General features: G+C 37.8%; 1 protein-coding gene across 1 annotated transcript in view; it reads right to left on the bottom strand.

Annotated features, from left to right (window-relative positions):
- The window catches only part of cacna1fb (calcium channel, voltage-dependent, L type, alpha 1F subunit), a gene marked incomplete at both ends in the record, with an annotated part of 46,596 nt that extends 34,640 nt beyond the window's left edge, over positions 1-11,956 (bottom strand). Inside the window, 3 exons of the mRNA XM_081348598.1 lie at positions 7,851-7,956; positions 8,115-8,436; positions 11,935-11,956. Coding sequence (XP_081204724.1) covers positions 7,851-7,956; positions 8,115-8,436; positions 11,935-11,956 — 450 coding nt within the window. The remainder of the gene's footprint in view (positions 1-7,850; positions 7,957-8,114; positions 8,437-11,934) is intronic.
- Between the last annotated feature and the right edge of the window lie 8,945 nt (positions 11,957-20,901).

Below are 20,901 nucleotides of genomic sequence, written 5' to 3'. Positions count from 1 at the left end.
CATTATGCATTAATCTTTTATCCGTTTTCGTTGTAAGCTTGGTTCTGCTGTGGGCACTTTTGGTACTGTGAACTTTAAGTTCACCCCAATTTGAAAATTATCATCATTTACTCACCATCTTGTCTTTTTTTCTGTGTAACATAAACAAAGATATATTGAGAAATGTCTCAGTGTTTTGTTTTTACGATGGAAGTCAATGCTGTTTGGACACATTCTTCAAAACGTCGTTTCTGTTCCGCTGAAGAAAGTCATACAAGTTTGGAACAAAAGGAAGATGAGTAAATAATGACAGAATTTTCTTTTCTTTTTTTAGTGAACTATCCCTTTAAATTCCTGTGAACACACTTTTAACAAACTTTTTTCTCTTTAAACTCACTAGTTGAGTTGATTAGTCCAATAACAATGTCCAACAGTGGGCATACATGTATCTGTAAGCTGTAATTTTCCCTCTTGAACCATCAAGGAAATATAATAAGTGCAGTGGAAATAGGCTAAGCACTATAAACTTCATATCACTGCATCTGCTACTGAGCATGCCCAGTGAGAAGCACTGTGACTGGGGGAATACCCATAAGCCCTTGCACTTGAATAATTTCATTATGTTTGTTTGTTTGGTCATGGGGCTAATGAGGACATATTTCGAATTAAAAGATGTTTAGCTCTATTAATTGATTTTATGATGTTTTCATTTTTTTTTTTTATTGTTTGTTATCTTTAAGTCACTATTAGGATCATTATTGTTCCCTTTGCTAAAATTTCTTGATTTGTTTTGATTCATTAAACTAAATGGTTCTAAAGCAGGGCAAAAACTAAAGCTTGCTAACTGCACTCAAAATTTCTGATCTCAGGAATATGCAGTATTTTCATTTAACTTCAAAATATGAGCTGTCAAAATAAATGCATGTAAAAATGACTATTTTTAGTTTTTATTTAAACTTATTATATAATGTTCCTAAAAAGCACAGGCCAACTTTATTTTTTTAAGTAGGTAAGTAATTTGCCCTGACACTGAATAAACTGTTTATTAACTCTTAATACAGCCATGAATAAAGGGTCATGAAACCCTAAACTATTTTTTGAGGTGTTAACAAATATGTACAGGTTGCACATCAATGAAAACAACTATAGCACTCATCATGTTTCTTATTAAAGGAAAAGTGTTTTTTTTCCATTTTTTTGGAGCCAAAGTTGAACCAACTTCACGAAATGTGATGTACAGAACATGCGTTAATTGGCTGTGGTGAGTGGTGATTGGCTGCCGTGGCCAGAGAGTATGCGTACATCATCGGTTTCTGAGCTTTTCTCCACATTAATCATGAGAATCAGCTCTTTTAATCCAATCACTGCTCTTTATTATTTTACAAGATCGCATTACGGTGGAGAATTCAAATGTTTCATCTCTGATGTTCACCTCTGCCGTTCTCTCACCGTTCAGCTTTGAGTTTGTGTGTCGTAAGTGTATGTTTCCTCAGTACAGTAACACAAAAGAGTTTATTTGATAGTTAAGGCGCATAGTGTGTGTCATGACTGGCAAACATGAAGGCGACAACACAGAAGAACCAAAGCTTACACATCAGCACTAATATTTTGCTGCCTAGAAAGCACTGGTATTTTCCTCTGGAAATGCAAATCTAGTCTATATGCAATCCAGCAAGTGAATATTACAACCCCACAAAAAAAGGCTGACTCTGGAAGAAAACACTGTCATTCGTTAATTAGTCCGTGCTACACTGTGATCTCTCATCCGGGTTGCACATTCTGCCCTGTTGTTCCCCTTTTGTCACTTCAGTGTCACTTCTCTTACATTTGAATGCAAATTCTTCCTCTATAAAAAGAAAGTGATTCTCTGATGGGACAGACATGAGGCAGTGCCCGAGGGGGGTCGTGTCTAGAGTCCTGATCGCATTTGGTCTCCTCTCTCTCATTTCCTCTCTTTCTCTTCCTGTTTCTCTCACACAAGCCTTAGGGAAGATCCCCTCCACTACAGAACTTCACAACACGTCGAGCATTTCAGTACGAATGGGGCACAGTCACACACGCCTGTACACTCGAGATGACAGCGGGACAAACTATGAAGCTCACATGGATAATTCGGTAAAGTCCAGTGAAAGTGCTAGTGTGCCGCGATGCGGAGAAAGGATTTCTGGACTTAAACGAAAGGTGTTTTTATTTGGTCCAACCCCTACTAAGAAACAATAGCTAGCGGCGCTTCTCTTTCGTTTACGATTTCTCTCTCATCTCAGTGACCTTTGCATGCCGAGGTGAAGCTGTAATGTGCACAAGCTCATGCAGCCTCGCATTGTCGCATGCCTCACTGCAGCCGTGGAGAAAAACGCCGATTTGTTTCCTTAATGCCACTAACTTGCAAGCGAATTAAAGCCCTGTAGTCTCAGACACAGGTGCCGAGATAAACATCACAGTAACGCAGGATGCTGGTAAAAGTGTTTAAAGGGAAAGTTGACCCAAAAATGAAAATTATATCACCATTTACTCATCCTCTTGTCAAGGGAAAAAAATATTTTATTGCCCATGACTTTCAAAATATAGAAGTAAGTAAGTAATACAGATTTGGAACAACATAAGTAAATAATGATGGAATTTTCTTTTTTAGGTGAACTATTCCTTTAAGAATGGCTACTGAGTGGATCAAATGTGACGCTCTCTGTCTGATGGGTTACAATGAGAGGTTGTGGGAGATGAGGAGGATTACAGAGTAATACAGCATCATCAAACAGCAACAAAAAAAAAAAAAAAAAAAAAAAAAAAAAAAAAGGATTTTCACATCAAAATGGCACCTGATTTTCAAATTGTGAAGTTCAAAGTACAAAGCTTCCAGAAATTTCTGACACTGGAACAGCAGTAGGAATCGAAATAGTGTGGCTGAATTGAGTCACGTGACAAAACTCTCTTGCTTGAGGCGAATGCCCCTTTTATGTGTGTTTCTCTGGGATTTGTGTGTATTTTCAGAGGGATAACTACATACACACTACTGTTTAAAAGTTTGGGGTCAGGAAGATTTAATTCATTTTTCATTTGATCAGCAAAGGATGCATTAAATTGATCAAAAGTGACAGTAAAGACATTTAAAATGCTAAAATGCTTAAAATTTGCATATCTAAAAAACAAAACAAAAAAAAGTATAACAGTTTCCCAAAAAAACTAAGCAACTGTTTTCAACATTGATAATAATGAGAAGATTGTAGTAAGATTGAGTAACGGCTTCTGAAGTTTCTGCTTTACCATCGCAGATTTAAAAATATTTTAGAATAGAAAACAGTTAAGGTCCTTGCCCACTGAGTCCGAAATTTTCGTGTGTGTTTTTTCGTATTCGTCATTCGGTGGCTCTGGACTGTCAAAACACCTCTCAAAATGCTTGCTACGGATGCAAAAAACGCAGAAAATCAAACCCGATCCGAGTTTTTTTATGACGGACAAAAGTTTCGGAGGCAGTGTGCAGGGTTCTAAATTAACTTTTTTGATCACCAGCCAATGTGGCTGGTAACTTTCTAAAGTTACCAGCCAATCAGAATATCCACTAGCCAAATTTTTTTTTTTTTTTTTTTTTTTTTGAGTAGGCTACATGTGGCAATCCTGACAATACATGATGACATTATTGTGATCAAACACTAGCCATTCACGACCCGTCAGCCATTTGGCATTTTCTTTTCTTAGTTTCTCTGTCGATACCCTCCTCATCCCCTGCGTCGTTCCTCTTCTCGCCCCCAGAAGTCTGTCCCAAGTAGGCTACCACTGCCGCATTTCGTTAATACTTTACTAGCCAACTCCGTTTGTCTTATTTCTTGTGTTTTCTGTGTCCATTCGTTTCCATGGTTTCTCGCAAACTTTAGGCTAAAGAAAACTTAGAAAAAAGTTTCTGTAATTAACAGAAGAAAGACAATATAAGTTGCACTGTAGTTTCCACAAGTGTAATGGCTGCCGACATTAACAGACAATTTTGCAAAAAATAAAAAAAATAAAACCAAAAATGTTCCGTCTTGCCTCCGTGTTCGGTGATCAGTTTCATTCTCTCGCAGCTAGTAACTTCACGAGCGTGTCTTTTCCGCGCCGTCGTCCGCGCCGTTCTCTTCCGTGTGTGTGTGTGTGTGTGTGTCGGCGCGCTGCGCTCTCTGCTCAATGTTCTGCACTGTCGTTAACGGCCCAAATGCTCGAATCATGTACCGATCGGCGATCACGCACTTGAAAAGCGTGAAATTTAGAGGTGGATAAACGCAATTTAGAGGTGGATAAACACACTTAGGAGGTGGGTAAAACGCTATTTCCGAATTTTGGGAGGTGCGTAAACGGCGTTTACGTGCGTTTAGCCTCCACTACATCCCTGCATGTAATGCCTCATGCATCACCGGCCAAACTAGTAAGTTTTTATTAACACCCGCCAAAATTAATTTTAACCCGCATTTGGCGGGTTGGCGGGTGTTAATTTAGAACCCTGGCAGTGTGTAAACGTGATTGACACAACATGAGGTCGTATTTATTTTTTAACGTGCAGCGTTGATGAGCATAAGAGACATTTCAAAAACATTCTAAAGTATTAATTATTCCAAATTATTGAATGGAAGAGTATATTCTAAATAACATGGAAAGTACTGTAAATTGTTATAGATTTGATTTATGATTTGATTTAAGTGTCAACAAATGTCTTTCTTTGAAACGTCTCCACTTTCTGTTTAACCCTTGTGTGGTGTTCATATTTTTGTTATTCAGCCAGTGTTCATGCATGGGTCTTGTGGACCCGCTGCATTTTTGGATTTTTAATTCAACACAATCAAACAATATTATGTTAAAATCAACAGATGTTTACTTCATCCCAATTACAAGCAATATAAACAGCATATATGGATAATATTTTCTCTTTACCTTTGTTAGATCACATTTAAGAATTGCAACCTTGTGCGGGAACAGCAGGGGTAGAAGCACAAAACTCACTCTTGCACAATCTCTCTCTCACACGCACACACACACACACACACACACTCATGCACGCACACACGCACGCACGCACACTTGGATATGTGGTTTACAGGGACTCTCCATAGGCGTAATGGTTTTTCTAATGTACAAACTGTATAATCTACCCCCCTACACTAACCCTACCCCTAAACCTACCAATCACAGAAAACATTTGGCATTTTTTAAATTTCAAAAAACACCATTTAGTATGTTTTTTTAAGCCGTTTGGTTTATGAGGACACGGATGTCCTCATAAACCATGATTATGTTGTAATACCCATGTCATTATACACATTTGTGTCCTCATAAACCATATACAAGAACACACACACAATAACAGCAGGCCCCGACAGGAGGAGGACAGAGTAAAGGTACACAGGACCTACCCTGGTAATCCAGAGTTCTCGCGAGAGCACAAGTTGAATTTGCTCAGCGAGTTACTCTGGTGTCGAGTAATGATGCTCATTAAATATGCCCTTGTATCCGAGCTGCACCAATCACATCGGGTTATCTGATATAGGCGGGCCAGAGGCGAGCTAAACAGATGACGACAGTGCTGTGACTTCGAAGTCATTAGTAAACATTGCAAGATGGCTATGGATGAACCAGTTGTTTGAAACAGTTTTGGCCGCTACAATGAACGAGTAAAGGCCCGTTCACACCAAGGACGATAACTATAAAGATAACGATAAAGATAACTATATGCGTCCACACCAACGACCGATAACGGTCTTTTTATTCTAAGCACGCGCGCGCCCGGATGATCCAGATCCATTTTAAATGTGCGAGACCTTTAAATTAGAATGGATTCTGATTGGCTGTCAGTGTTTTATCGTTCGACAGCTGGAAAAAAATCGTGCTGAAAGTGATCCCAACGATATCGTTCCTCATATCTTTATCGTTATAGTTGTGGTGTGAACTCTGTTATTCTTTAATATGGAGAACGATTTTTAGAATTATATCTTTATCGTTATCTTTATAGTTATCGTCCTTGGTGTGAACGGGCCTTAAGACTTGGCTTTTTATCTAAAACAGGAACAGAAGACGGCAAGACGCTGCTCGAATCGTTCCTTTGCAAGAAGGACGTTTTTGCTGGTTTGCCGACTGGATACGGTAAGAGTATAATCTACCAGTTACTGTACCTCCGCTGGAAGTAGCTAAGCGTATGGGGTTTATTGTTGTGATTGGTCGTAGTGCTATCAGGGGCGGCGCTAGGGCTGGGCTAAGGGGGCTTAAGCCCCAAATGTTTTTAGTAAAGCCCCGAATATTTTGTTAAATTGTCTTTCTCATAGAGCAAAACAATTAATCAGAAAAACAAATGTGAATAAGATTACAGCGGCTGCGATTACCTAATCATGAACAGTGCATATTACAGTTTTATTTTATTTTCCCTTTGCATTAAAGGTACTTACGACGTGCTTTTGCAGCGTTGAGCATTGTAGCCAATCACAGGCATGTCTGTTGAACACATCGGCCAATCAGAGGCGTTTAAATGAGTCGCTGTGCTGAAGATGTGTTTTGCGCGAGCTCACCGAGTTCACGTTCGCAAACCTGTCATTATTATTGGCAATAAATTTAAGATTCAAATAAGAGATTCATTTGATATTCTTGATGCTGCTCTGATGCACTACATTACGCAACGGTCTGTTTGTTGTTAGGAAGACTAAAAGTTCAGTACTCTAGCTCATCAATGTCAAAAATGATTAAAGAAGTGAACGAATGCCTGGTAAAATCTAAGTAGATAAAAATGTAATATTTGACTGTTTTACAATAGAAATGTTCAACTACCGACAGTATCCGGTGACGCAAATTACTCAATTTTTTTTTTTTTTTGCCTTTTTGAATTGAAAATATGCTATAGGCCTAATTTCCTTGATTCATTTAGAGAGAATGCATGTATAATTAAAAATAAAATATTATTTGCAAATAGTTACAATTATTTCAGTAATACAACAAGCCTTTCTTTTTCTTTATTCCCTTAAATCGCTTTTATAATTAATTAATTCATTTAAATAAAAAAATACCTAATTTTAGTTTGGGCTGAAGCCCCGAATATCCAATGACCTTAGAACCGCGCCTGGTGCTATCCAATTGCATGCAGTGAGGCTACACAGGACCTACAATTTCCATACTTTTATTAGCCCCGGGTCCAGTGGACCCAAACATCCTGTGTGTAATATAAATGTATAGGGGGTGGGGGGGGGGGTGTACAGTGTGTGGTCATTGAAAATGTGTTCTGATATATATTCTTCACAGAAAATGAGCCAAGGCCAATTAGTCTGAGTTTGAAAAAATAATTAATCGTATAATTTTTCCTTTGATAGAAAATGAAACCGGGTCCTACAGACTCAAACACTATACAAGGTTTAAATAATATTTATATTATATAGCTACCAAAATACACACCAGACTGAAACCAGAAAAGACCTGATAGAATATGCCATAGGAAAAGAAATGTATATTACATAATACATAAACACATGCATGCTTTTGACTGCACCTGAGATCTATAACCTCCAAAATGGGTCAGCAAGAATTCGGTCAACGCTCTGTTCTAGGCACCATCCCAATACATCTGATTATGAAACAACACCTGGGAAGGGAAACACCTTTTCACGCTCTCTGGTGGCTATTGCACACGTTTACCTTACAACATACAATTTTACAATACATACTGTATCTCAATTAAGAGCCAATACATTACAGCCAGTTTGAATTGATGGACTACAATCTACAGGAACTGACCATTTATGTTTGCAACCAAGAAGCTCGTTAACCATAAATGTTCTTCAATCTTTTTTCAGTTCTCTAAGCTGAAATGATATTCATACCACCCTAATTTCACACTCACTCTCTCTCAAGAGACACAGAGCAATACTTACTAGGTCATGGTTGGTGGCATTCGAGTCATCTTCGGGAAAAGGCTTGGAGACTCCCAAAGCAACACAGTTAGCAAAGATGGCCAGGAGAATAAAGATATCAAATGGTCTGGAGTCACATGTTAAGGTAAACATGATCTTATTAAAAGTGGCATTACATTCAACAGGCATTTTTTCTTAGTGAATTAGAAGTAGTTAAAGCAGTAAATGATTGGAACGCTTTACAATGATCATTATCAGTAGAAGTTTAAGCTTGTAAATGGATACTTCCACTCCACAAGGTGGAGGGCGGCCCTGCGGATGGGGTTGTTCAGTTTAAGGCAGAAAAGAGCTCTGGGGGCGCGCTGGACCTGGTTGGAGCCCTGGACCTGCTTCTTCATATGTTGACTCTTCTTCTTCTGCGTTCCAGTGGAGCTGCAGGTGGAGTTGAGCGTTTCCGTACGGTTCATCTTAGGCCGTCCGTTCTCCTCCCAATCCTCCTTTTCTTCCTCGTCGCCCTCATCGCCCTCTCCTCCTCCACCCCCCTCCTCCTCCTCCTCCTCCTCCTCTTCGCCACCACCCTCCTCTTCCTCGTTGGAGTACCCATTCCCTAAAAATAGAGGTTTAGTCACTTAATAAAGGGTAATTTGTGTGGATGACACAGCAAACCACCAGTCTAAGAACTAAAATTAACAATGCTTGTTGACACAGGCAGTCTTTTTGTAAGGTTGTGACATCAAAACAAACCATAAGCCATTTTGTTGGTTTCTTTTGACAAACCTATCAAAGACTGGACCATTCAAAAGCTTGGGGTCAGTAAGGCTTTTTTTTTTAAACAAGGATGCATTCAATTGATGTAAAGGAAAAAAGTAAAGGAGAAAAGACATTAGTAACATCACATTTTAAATAGCCTATGTTCTTATAAACAAAAAAGCTTTTCCATCACAGGAATAAACAGGAAGTTATTTTAATCTGTACTAATATTTGACAAAATGACAGTTTTTACTGAATTTTTGATAAAATAAAAATAAAAATGCAGCCTGGGTGAGCACTACAGATTTTAAAATATGACAAAATCTGACCAATCACACACTTTTGAATGGTAGTAGTGTATATTAACAGGAGGCTAAGGCACCCAAAAGCACCAATAACAACATAGCTATGACCACGTTCAGAGTAAAAAAACATGTCTCAAGGTAATGTTGTCATTAGTAATTCATTGGTAATTCTTTATATTAATAGTTCTTAATATGACTAATCTAATTCAGTAATTATTGATTCCCTAATAAGAAACTATCTCAGTTTTAAATTTCCCATTACTTTCTGATTAGCTAATCTTGTTTCCATATTAGCTAATAGTAGTAGCTGAGGTGTTAATGTAGCACTACTCATTTGTCCTGCCTTACTTCTTGCTTAGTTACCTATTAATGACAGACCATTATTCTAAAGTCTTGGCACCTAATCTTATCAATAGTTGCTACAGCATGTGTTCCTGGTCATCTGAACACAGGCATGGAGTGCTAGTGACTGAAGTAACTGAAAACTATGAAACTTGAATTACTCCAGTCATATTAAAGAGGGTAAGGAAGACAAAGCTTTCTAATCTGCCACAGTCTCTGATGAACAGGAGGGCTCTGCACTAGGTGAGGAGAACCACACAGTAACAGCTGTGACCTACTTCCCACTGTGAGAGGGGGTGCAGAGCGGGATTCTGGGCCAGCGGTTTCATATGTGAGTACCTGTGGATTCACGATGTTAGCCCCTAGCACAGCTAGCTGACAGCTAATAGAGAGAGTCATGGGAGGGGGAGGGAGAGAGAGAGAGAGAGAGAGGACACTGAGCTGATAACAAATTATAACTTAAATTTATGCATAAGACCTCAGTGAGACTGAAGGGAATCCTATCAGCCAGAGATAACAGCAATCGGTACTTTCATTGAACATTTAAAATGGGCAGGCAGGAGAGTGAAATAAACTCCTGTTTGAGGTTAGTAAAATGAGCTATCATGACTGCTGCACTGCGCTGATAAAGACACGCTCCAAATAGAAATTGAGGGGTCAATTTAGCACGTCATTAAAAGAAGGTATTGTAGGATTTTTTTCTAGTTTAGGCTACTGCTCTATGTAACCCTCACTGTGACTTTTCTACTTTAAAGAAGTTCATTTGGTTTTCAGTCATGGTGTCATATTTAATTGAGCATCCATAATTTCAAAAAGGAATGAGTTTTAAATTTAAATTTATGAATTGCACACAATATAATTAAATATAGCTATATATTAAACATAACTAATAAACAAAACTGACCTCAAAATAATGAACTTTTATTTGCATCCATAATTCACTAGTCTAATACTGACTGTGAGCTGCAAATGTGGATACTGAGAAAATGTTTGGATTCTCACTGATAGATGAAGATCAAACAGGCATAAATATAGAACTTTATTATTATCAGTGCCTTTCAGTAAGGCATTATTTTTCAGTTTAAGGCATATTGCTATATTATCTAGGTTGATTTATTTACCTTGATAGTGACCTAAAGGGGTCTACCCAGCTAACAAGGAATGTTCTCAGAACTTTGGCTAATGTTCTGTCAAAGTTTTGAACAAACGTTCTCAGTAACATTAATAGGATGTTTGTTTAAAGTTATCTGGTTTTTAAAAATGTTCTCAAAACGTTAGCACAAGAACATTATTTATACATCGTTCATGGATTTTTTTTTTTTCTGATACGTTTTACTTGCACATTCATCAAGCATTTTTTTAAATGTTACTTGTTTCAGAACGTTCAGAGAACATTCAAAAGTAACGTTCCTATAACGTTCGCATAACCAAGAATTTTTTTTTTTTAATGTTTGCAAGAACATTCTGTAATGATGTTTTACATTAGCAAAATGTTCTTAGAACATCTTTTTTTGTTAGCGGGGTACAAACCTGTGCAAAGAGACATACAACTACTCTCATGTGCCGGCTTGTTTCTAAAGCAGAAGGATTTGGTTCTTGAGCTAGTTAGGGATCAAAGATTAGAGCCCATTTAATCAAACTTACTACCAGCAGAATATTCATTTGCTGTCTCCAGATGCCTTCATTACACTCTATGTGCATTAACCTGCAGTGCTGGGGTTACTTGGCAATGATGGAAGTCAAATGATATCTGTAATTGCAAGTTGCCTGTAATCAGAAATTCATCATAAAGCGCATGTGCAGGTTGTGCTCTGAATATAACCCTGTGGCAGTTAAACATCTGGTGCTGCAAACAAGAAAAATAAATTGGAAAAATAAATTCATAATTTGATCGCAACAGAGCTCAGGGCTCAAAACCTTCATCTTTCATTATAATTAGCATGTAGAACATTTCTTGTTCATGTAATTAGTACAACTGTCAATTATCCTGACAAATGCAGTTACCTAATTTCAAGTACTATTTCACATTGTTAAACTGTAAGCAATTTTAACAAAAATTCAAAACAGCTACAGTAAAAACATGTCAATTAGTTAACTGTAAGTTACCTTCTTGCCATAAAAAACATTAAAAATTATATTATAAAAGACAATTTGAAAAAATGATATACATCAAAGAAATACATTTACAAAATTATGTTTTTAACTATGTTGTTATAAAGTAAACATACTTTTTACATTTAGTTTGAGAAGAGGTATTCCCAAAATTCCCTGCATAAACCATCATATTTGTTTAAATATGTTATTATTGTTATAAGTTATTATTTGTTTAGTTATGATCAATTGGTGTTTTATATTAATTTCTGTCGTTTAGTTCATGTTTAGCCTACAGAATTATTTATGTCATGTCAGGTGCTTTATTTTTGTATATGGGTAAAACTGTGATGTTATATAGCCTATAGGTATAATAAAATACCAAATACTTAATTATTGAGGTGGCTAGTTTGATGAACTGTAGCCTACGTCAACACCTAAACGGAACTGAAATAAAATAGCTGAGTACATTTCGTATTGATACGGACAAGTTTAAACAGCGATTCGAAAATTAAGTTGACATTTGACAAGCTTAAACAGCGACTACACGACATATGGGTGGCATAGACCTATATAAAAACTAAACTAAAAATAGAAAACGATAAAACTAAACTTACTTTTTCGGTTCTCCTCATACATGTCGGATATTGTCACTTTGACCTCATTGGAGCAGAATGCATGATCCTCACGACAGTTCCTTCACACACATTTATGAGACATATTTCCAAAAAGGTGCTTTTTCTATAAAAGCGGCAAGTTTTCCAGTAGTAAAATCCTAGAGTGGTCCAAAGATGCTGTCAGTCACCTTCTAAAGGCTTTTCATTTTGAATCTATGGAGTTGGATTCAGATGGTTTAAAAATATCAGAAGCGTTCAATTATTTCCCGTCTTCTAAGAAAATTAACTTTGAGAGCGTTAGGGACAAACATATAAAAAAGTAATATAGCCGTTGATGATAGCAGCGCACACTCCGTTCTCTATCTCTCTCCGCATTTAAGCCATCAATTCAGGATTAAAGAAAAATGACTCGTTTAAAGGGACAGGCAGCCTAGAAACTTATTAAAGGCAGGGATTTTGGGCAAACGATTTTATGGAGCGTCGACAGAAAATGTGGGCGAGTCTTTGCTCATTTTCCAACGCAACGGATCAATCTACACACACACACGAGCGCGCGAGCGCTGCCTCTGCGCGTGTCCTCGCGCTCTTGCGCGCTGTTGCATTTAGGATGTGAGAATGGCAGATCAAAATTCAGTTGTACTATTTCCATCTTTATTTTATTTAAATGTTTACAGAGAGGAACGACCTTAATAATACAAGAGAAAAGGTATTTGGGAAGGAATTAAAAGAAAGAAAAAAACAATGTTCCAGAGAAATAAAAATAAATACAAACTGGCAGCTGTGGTTGCTACATTATACAAAATAAAGTGATTACAAGCACTATGGGATGGAATTGTGCCAACTACAGTTCTGTTCTGTAATCTTACATTAAAATATATCACAATCCACATTAACTAAATAACATAAAATGCATCATAAAACACTCCAATGTACATAACTAATAAGCTTTTGTACTAAGAATTCCCAATCGTGAATTTGGAAATACTAAACCTAAGCACATATTGGACCTGTAAAAAGATCATAGAACCTTCTGCATGTTTTAAAAAGACATGTGGGAATAGAGGTCAGTTTATCAAGCCTTAGTTATCCCTATAGGAAAGAGGTTACCTGCACTTGTGTACTTTAAAATCAGCTTAAAGCTTTTGTCAGCAAATGAATTCCTCCTGACATTCCCATGACATACTCTAGTCTAAGTAATAAGTCGCTGTAATCCCTGCACGCATGTACTGCTTTGAACATGTTTGATTCAATGAAAGTTAATGCACCTAAGAAAAAGACATATACTTCCATGTTAAAATGAGTGCTGAGGTCTTAACTTCAAACATAATGAATAATTGTGCATCAATCCCTGTAGAAATAGAGTTGTGTCATCTAACTCGCATTTTAGGAAGAGCTTATACATGCATGCAAACAACCACAATACAGTTTAAAATTACAAAAAGATGAAGCCATGCTTTTGAATATTTTCCATCTTATTGTCTGATGCTCTAAATCTCAGACAGTGCTATCATTTATTCATCATTCATCAGACACTGGTCACCCAGAGGGATGTACAGTACACTAATTGCATGTCTCCCTGCAGTAACAGTGCAGGGTTAAGTGCACTGCTCAAGGGCAATGCCCCCATTTGAACACCATGTCCTTTTTGCTTCACTACTATTGATGTCCGAATGCAAATTATCTTATTATTTAAGTCTTATGTTTATTCAGCTAGTCAAGGTCACTCCTTCATAACACTAACAAAATACACCTGAATAGTGATTATGGTTGAGAAAGTGGTTGTTCCATAATTCTTTTAATGATCTTAGCTCTTACTATATTTAGCTTATTCATACAATTAAACAAAGTACTAAAATGAACAGAGGTACAACCCAGTCCACTATAGACTGCTGTATAGAATTTATTAAACAAATGCTTGTTAAAATGGGCACATAAAAATGGACAGTTATTGCCCTCTAGTGGTTACACTCTTAGTTCTCGGGCAGGATGACATCATAAAATATGTTAATGAAACAAAGTGCATGTGGCATTTGAAAGGTTATCGCATTATCTGCGGAATGCCATTTTAAATAAAAGTAGGCCTAAATATTTCTATTGAACCGTTTAAATGCAAAGCTTCTTATGATTATAATGTTTTTCAGCTTTCACAAAATATTCTCTCAAATCACCTCGTTTAAATGATGTTTAGACCTTTACTGATTTTTATTCTCATGTGATATATATAACACTGAAGAAAGCGATGAGTCTTTATTTTCCGCATCTCTCTCATTTGTAACCCTCCTTCACATGCTCTCGCCTATTTATCTGCTATCTTGTTCTGAAGAGATGAATTACTTTGATTTATCTCACTGTCTTCACTCAGCCCTCCCTCTCTCTTGCTCTCTCTCTCTTTTATTCCTCCCTCACTTTCTCTTTCTCTCTTCAGTGAGTGCCATGGTGTGCTCTGTTAGATTAGAGCTTAGCAGAGATGAATGTGTGTAACTGAGAAAAAAAAAAGAAAAGAAAAAAAAAGCAAGAGGGTTCATTTTTGCATTTTAATGTCACTCATTTCACCTGCTTATTTTAACATGTTCTTTCACAAACAGCAAATCTGATGTGTTTGGAACAGAGTTAGGATAGATTTACTGACCTTGCCCAAGCCCCTAGCCCTTATATTATGCTGCAGGTCAGTTTTTCGATATTTGGGTTGTCCGAAATACTGCTTAACCAGGTTGAACATGCCTGCAATGTGTCAACATGTTGTGGAACGTGCATACAAAATCTCCATGATTTCATTGTTAAAGGCAGTATATTTTGTTACCTCAGTCTCACCTGCCATCTAAGGGTATTTATGCATTTTGAAGATATTTTTATGCAGACAAACTGACAATGCTTCAAAGGAATACATTACTTTTGAATGTTTTTTATTTATTTATGTTTTTCATGCATGTTCAGTTAGCTGGAAATTCGAAGTGCCATGCTCTACTGTTTAAACTTCAGGAAAACACACAGAGGAAGTGCATTTTCACACTTATGTTTGAAATGTAACCATTTTTGTATTTACATATTACCAATACTGTTTATAATATTCACAGTTTATGAAAAAAAGGTTTTTATAAAAAAATGCTGTTTAAAACAGCTTTAAAAATCATATGTTTGCATATTTACTTTTTTAATGTGCAAAAAGTATTATTGTAAAAGACTTGCTGATTTTACCAGATTTTCTTTTCATATTGTGATTCTTGGTGAATTGCATTGAATCCAATAAGGGTCACTTTGACCCCGACCATAATAATTGTATCCAGATGTCAAAATAGGGCTAGTCTCATTCATTTTCAACAGTAAACAGTATATTGTGTTAATAATAATAAACTATAGTTTATTATTTTCATGATTTATCATAACTTTTTATCTTTTCTCAAATTCTTTTCTCAACTTAGATAATTCATATTTTGAGTTTCTATTTATTAAACCAATCTCTTTTATTGTATTTTCTAATTTCAATGAACTCAAATTTTTAAGGTAACCAGGTAACTTACTTTTTTAAGTTAAGTCAACAATGTTTTTTTGCAGTGTATGAACTCAAACGTGTTTAAATCTGATTGACGTGTTTTTGAGTGTGTGTTTGTTCCCATGTACAGTCTATACTCAAGGGTGAACTGGGATTGCAGCAAGCAGGCACTTCTGTACTAAAACTGAGTCATAGTCAGCACTTTCTTAGGTACCTCATTGACTTTAACCCCCAGCCAAACACATACACACTTCCACACAACTGTGGCACTGCAACAGGCATTCCATCACCCCCTCTGTAATGAAGAGAACGTCTTGTTAATTGCCTCATGTTATTTATGATACCAAAGGGCTGTATGCATTATTGAAGAAATACTCTGTTGTTCTTTCGCGAGCAGCTCGATGCAATTGTATGTGTTGGAAAATAATCTAGCCAAAGATGATGTCTTGCTGCTTGTGGGTGGTGCTTGCGGGTTGCATGCGCTACTGGCACTGTATCTAAGATACCCACACAGTTTCCTTGGCAACCAGAGAGAGCACATGGATAAAGTGTGCGCATTAGTTAATGATGCTTACGACACTTTTTTTTTTTTTCATCCAAAACAGTATAGTGTAATGGCGGACGAATCTTTGACGCTTGCAATAGGCACTATATTTATGCAGTGTTTTACACACACACACACACACACACACACACACACGCACACGCGCGTATGACTCACATATGTAACATCGCAGAGCTGGAACGGAGAGTTGCGATTATCTTGAGAAAGAGTTTGCGTCAACGTCATAGCGAACCGTAAACAGTGAGCGTATTTCGCTGATGTCAGCTGAAACGGACCCATTAGATCAACGAGACGGAGAAGCTGCTGCAGCGCGCGCGCAGACCACAGAGAGTGTCACTTACAAGCTCATCAACTGCAATGTGAAAAAAGCCAACAGCCACATTTTGTTACAAATACAACACTTTTATAAATGCATATTTAGGAAACGGTGGTCATTTTAATCAAGACTCAGTAAATCTCTGTTAATGTAAATTAAAGTTATCTACTCACCTTTATGTTGTTCCAAACCTGTATGAGTTTCTTTGTTCTGCTGAACTAAAAAGAAGACATTTTGAAGAATGTTGGTATAGGCCTAATCAAACAGTTGACGGTAGCCATTGATTTCCATGAAAACAAGCTACTATGGAAGTCAATGGTTACAGTCAACTGTTTGGTTACCAACATTCTTCAAAAGATATCATTTTGTGTTCAACAAAAGAAAGAAACTCATACAGGTTTGGAACAACATGTGAGTTAATGATGACAGAATTTAATTTTTGGGTGAACGATCCCTTTTTAAAAAAAGTTAGGCCTATTTTAAAGTAAAAAGTTTTAATTATCTTGTATTTTAGCCTACAGATCAAATTGAATATGCAGATATGTAGTAGCCTACATTTATAAAGGACAAAGGGATTTCCCAGAATTCCATGGTAGCCAGCACGCATCACGTTTGTTTTAATTATTTGTTGGATCTTCTTATTTTTGTTACTGGTTTTGCTTTGTTTATGATATTAATGTTTAATGCATGCATTTGCTTACAACAATGCATTGCTAACCTTGTTAAATGTATGCAAGAAAAAAAAAACTCAAGAAAATACCTAGTTTTAAAAATTACCATGTGCCTTATGCTAGATAAAAATGCATAATTAGCCATTATTATTTAAGAATTAATTCGTCGATGAATTATCACCTGTTGACAATAATGTATCTTAGATAGTGTCACCAAAATAAATACTTGCCTTGTGTCTTTGATCAGAACGTTCGCTCACTTAATGAGTAGCATGCGGTCCTATTCATGATCAATTCAAATATGTCTTCTTGATTGAAGTATTTGGGTAAGGAGTCACGGCGCGTTCATGTATTTCCAGTCTCGCGCGGCGCTGTCCAATCGCCTGCGACCATAGGGAGGTCCCTGTTTCACACAGCGTTCCCTCCCCGTCCCTGCCTCCTCCTCCTCTCCTCCCCTCCGCTTGGCTGCCTTATCATCGCTTCCTTATTGCCAAACCTGCAAAGACAGGGCTGTACTGAATGCAACGTAATTTTGACCCATGTTCCATTAGCTGAGCGGCCCTGAGGGCACGAGGCTTCCGCGCGGGATTGTAATGCTACACTGTCCTCCCTCTCCGGCCAGTTCATCCTCAGCAGCGCAGAGCTATGGACCTGAAACCGTAGTGCTCCTCCAACACAGCATATCTGCAGTCACCTGCGACTCCAATAGGCAATCAGTATTGATAGAGTATTTGTAAGGATTACAGCCATAAGGCAATACGTCGCGGGGGGGAAGGCTGGAATTATGAAGGTATGTCACAGACCGTCTCATTATTGCTTGGCTGACCATCCGATACTACTACCATATGCTTTTGTCCATTTTTCATTTCTGTTGGTGTACCGCGCGAATTCCATTATGTCCTTGCGTGGCGACTGATGCCAGGGGAGCCACTTTGCCTTTGCAGCATTTAACGCCGCGCGCGTTCTCCTTGTCAGCTGCTTTGATTTTGTCAACTATCTCCACCTCATCTTCTATCGCGATTCATTTCAAGTCTGCATGTGCTACACGTTTTTGTCTTTCATAAAAGATGCTCGCGTGAAAGCTCCTCTCGGACAACAATAGCAGTACATTAGCGCGAGCGCGTGAGTGAACTGTTGGTCCACGTAGTAAAAGAGCGGCCTCGCGCACTCCTGTTTGGAGACAACGGAGCCCTTTCAGGTTTGCATGAATGTAGGTGTTTTTCTGTACACAGAAAGTGTAGAGTGTGTAATGCGAGAGCGAGCATGTGCTGAGAAAATGTGTCAGACCAGTTGCGACTCTGTGCCGTGGGTTTGCAGTGATGTGAGATGAGATGTGGGATACATACTCCACTCTGCTGGTAAATAATGACCATTGCAGTCATTGGCTAGCTGCATGCAGCCCCTCTCAGCACCATCATAGCCCTCCACAGCGTTTATGACCACACTCATCCGCATATCACTGTTTTATTAGGGTTGTGAGATCTCAAGAATGTTATGAGGAGAAATCTGCCCACTGAGTATCTGTGTGGGAATTGGACAGGGCATGTGTCAGTCAGAAAAAGCCATGTTACACAGAACAGAATGATAATTATTGGGAAGTATGCTTACACACAAAAGGAGTTTGTCTGTAATAAAAATAAATAATGTGTTGGGTATTGCACATGACACTTAAAATTACACAAGGGACATCTTTCATGTCCCAAGCAGGGTTATTACATTTTTATTTACTTGAAATACAATAAACACTAACTGAAATAAGTTTGTTTTATTACTTCTTTCAGCTATCTGCCTAGGCAACATTTCTCATTTTCAATTAGTTTGTACCAAATATTTGATATAAAATAACTAAAACTAAAGCTGAAATAAAAAAAATAAAAAAACAAATGGACATAAAAACATACTAATAACAATATAGATGACGACAAAACACAACAAAATTATTAAAACTTTAACTTAACATAAAATGAAAATATAGTAATAAATAGTAAAAAATGTAGGTTGCTAAAGCACTAATAAACAGTGCATTCATGCACACACATTAAGCTAATTTTTAACCATTTTAAATTTGATAAACTATCGCTGACCACTTGGGCAAGCTACTACTGCAGAACTGCCTGCCTCTGTCACTCTGAATCTCACTATATCTTTCCCCCAGGCAACACAGTTTCATACCTCTCCTCACCTGTCCTCTGCTCTCCCCGTTACATTTTCTTGTTACTCTCGTAAGGCTGCTAGCATGAAGGTTATGGACTTCAACAGCCAATAGTGTCGTTATGCAAATTAGCCTGTGCAGGTGTGCATTGTGGGCATTCATATGTATGAGCATGTGTGCAGGGGCCATGAAGTTTCATCTCCAGAATACATAGTGGACTTGCACTTAAGATGCCAATTTGCAGTGAAAAGACACTTTCAATACACTTTTGAAAGTGACAAGTACTGTAGCTGATATTGCTCCATTTGACCCTGGGATTTGTAGTCCTAAACTAATATGGTATGACTTGAATCATGTTGAAATAACATCTAGTGTGACCTCTTTTGACTGAAGAGGTTTCTTCTGAGTTCCAGATTGTTTGTTTTTATTGAGGAGGTACCCTGACTGCTGATGTGGAGAAAAACCAAACCCCTTGGCTCTACATCGTCCTGAACGCTTTAATGGTTCAGCACATAACGACAGACTGATGTACCTGAGGCTCTTTACACAATAGCGATCCGCAGTGTGATGCCGCAGAGAGATTTTAAACATGTCTGCAAGCGATTACATTTTATTGGGATCTGATTTGAGATGATTTTTGAGTTTTGATTGGGTGTACATGTTTCTAATGGAACATTTTCTGTCTTTGTCAAGCTGATCTTTCAAAAGAAATCCTGCTTAAACCAGTCTAAGCTGATTTGCTGGTTTTAGCTGGTTTACGATCGCCTGACAAGATGAAAACCCTTCTAAACCAGCCAACAGTCCAGGCTGGGAGACCAAATAAGACCAACAAACACGTTTAAGCTGTTTTTTATTCAGGAGGAAAGGGTGATGATGTGTTGTCTTATGCTTCTCTAATTTGGGAGCTTAAGTTAATGTTCAGTGCTACAGTACGGTGAGATCAAGACATCCCATAATCATTAGCTTCAGAGACAAAACACAGGGGTAGAAATCGAATTTCATTCTTCTGATCTACGATCTAGTTCCACAGCATGAACAATACTTGATGTTAAGAGTTGCTGCATTAGATGTCGACAAATCTCCAACAGCAGCCGTCTTCGAAGTCGGAACTTAGCGGTTAAATATCTCATCTTAGTTAGAATGTCATCAACAGAACTTTGATCTGCATCTGTCTTCTTGGCCCAGTGACATCTGGACCTTTAGTTTTCAATTAAAGCTGTTCATTGACTCACCTGAAGATCCAGCAGGATTTATCCTCTCTCTGCACTTCATCTTTGGTGGCACAGACTCCCTCAGAAGGAAATGAGCTAGAGTGTTCAGGCAGGGTTTGAGATTTAAACTTTAAAGGGTTAGTTCACCCAAAAATGAAAATTCTGTCAGTAATTACTCACCCTCATGTTGTTCCAACGCCGTAAGACTTTCGTTCATCTTCGGAACACAAATTAAGAAATTTTTGATGAAATCTGAGAGCTCACTCCTTCATAGGCTTCTATGTAATCAAATCTGCCATCCCAGAAAAGTTAAAGACATCGCTAAAATAGTCCAGTTGACTACAGTGGCTCAACCTTATGTTTATCAAGCAATGAGAATAACCAAAAATAACAACTTTATTCAACTATTCATTTTCTTCTGTGTGGGCCTCTGACGTGAGTTCACGTAGTGTAACAGCACAGCGTTTCTGGGTTGTACGTCAGAACGTAGGCTCACTATTGGCCAGCATCACACACATGACCAACGTCGGCCAATAGTGAGCCTACGTTCTGATGTACAACC

Source organism: Scardinius erythrophthalmus (genome assembly GCF_964197995.2).
Source record: "Scardinius erythrophthalmus genome assembly, chromosome: 20".
In the NCBI taxonomy this organism is placed as follows: domain Eukaryota; kingdom Metazoa; phylum Chordata; class Actinopteri; order Cypriniformes; family Leuciscidae; genus Scardinius; species Scardinius erythrophthalmus.
This window is presented reverse-complemented; position numbering and strand designations above follow the sequence as displayed.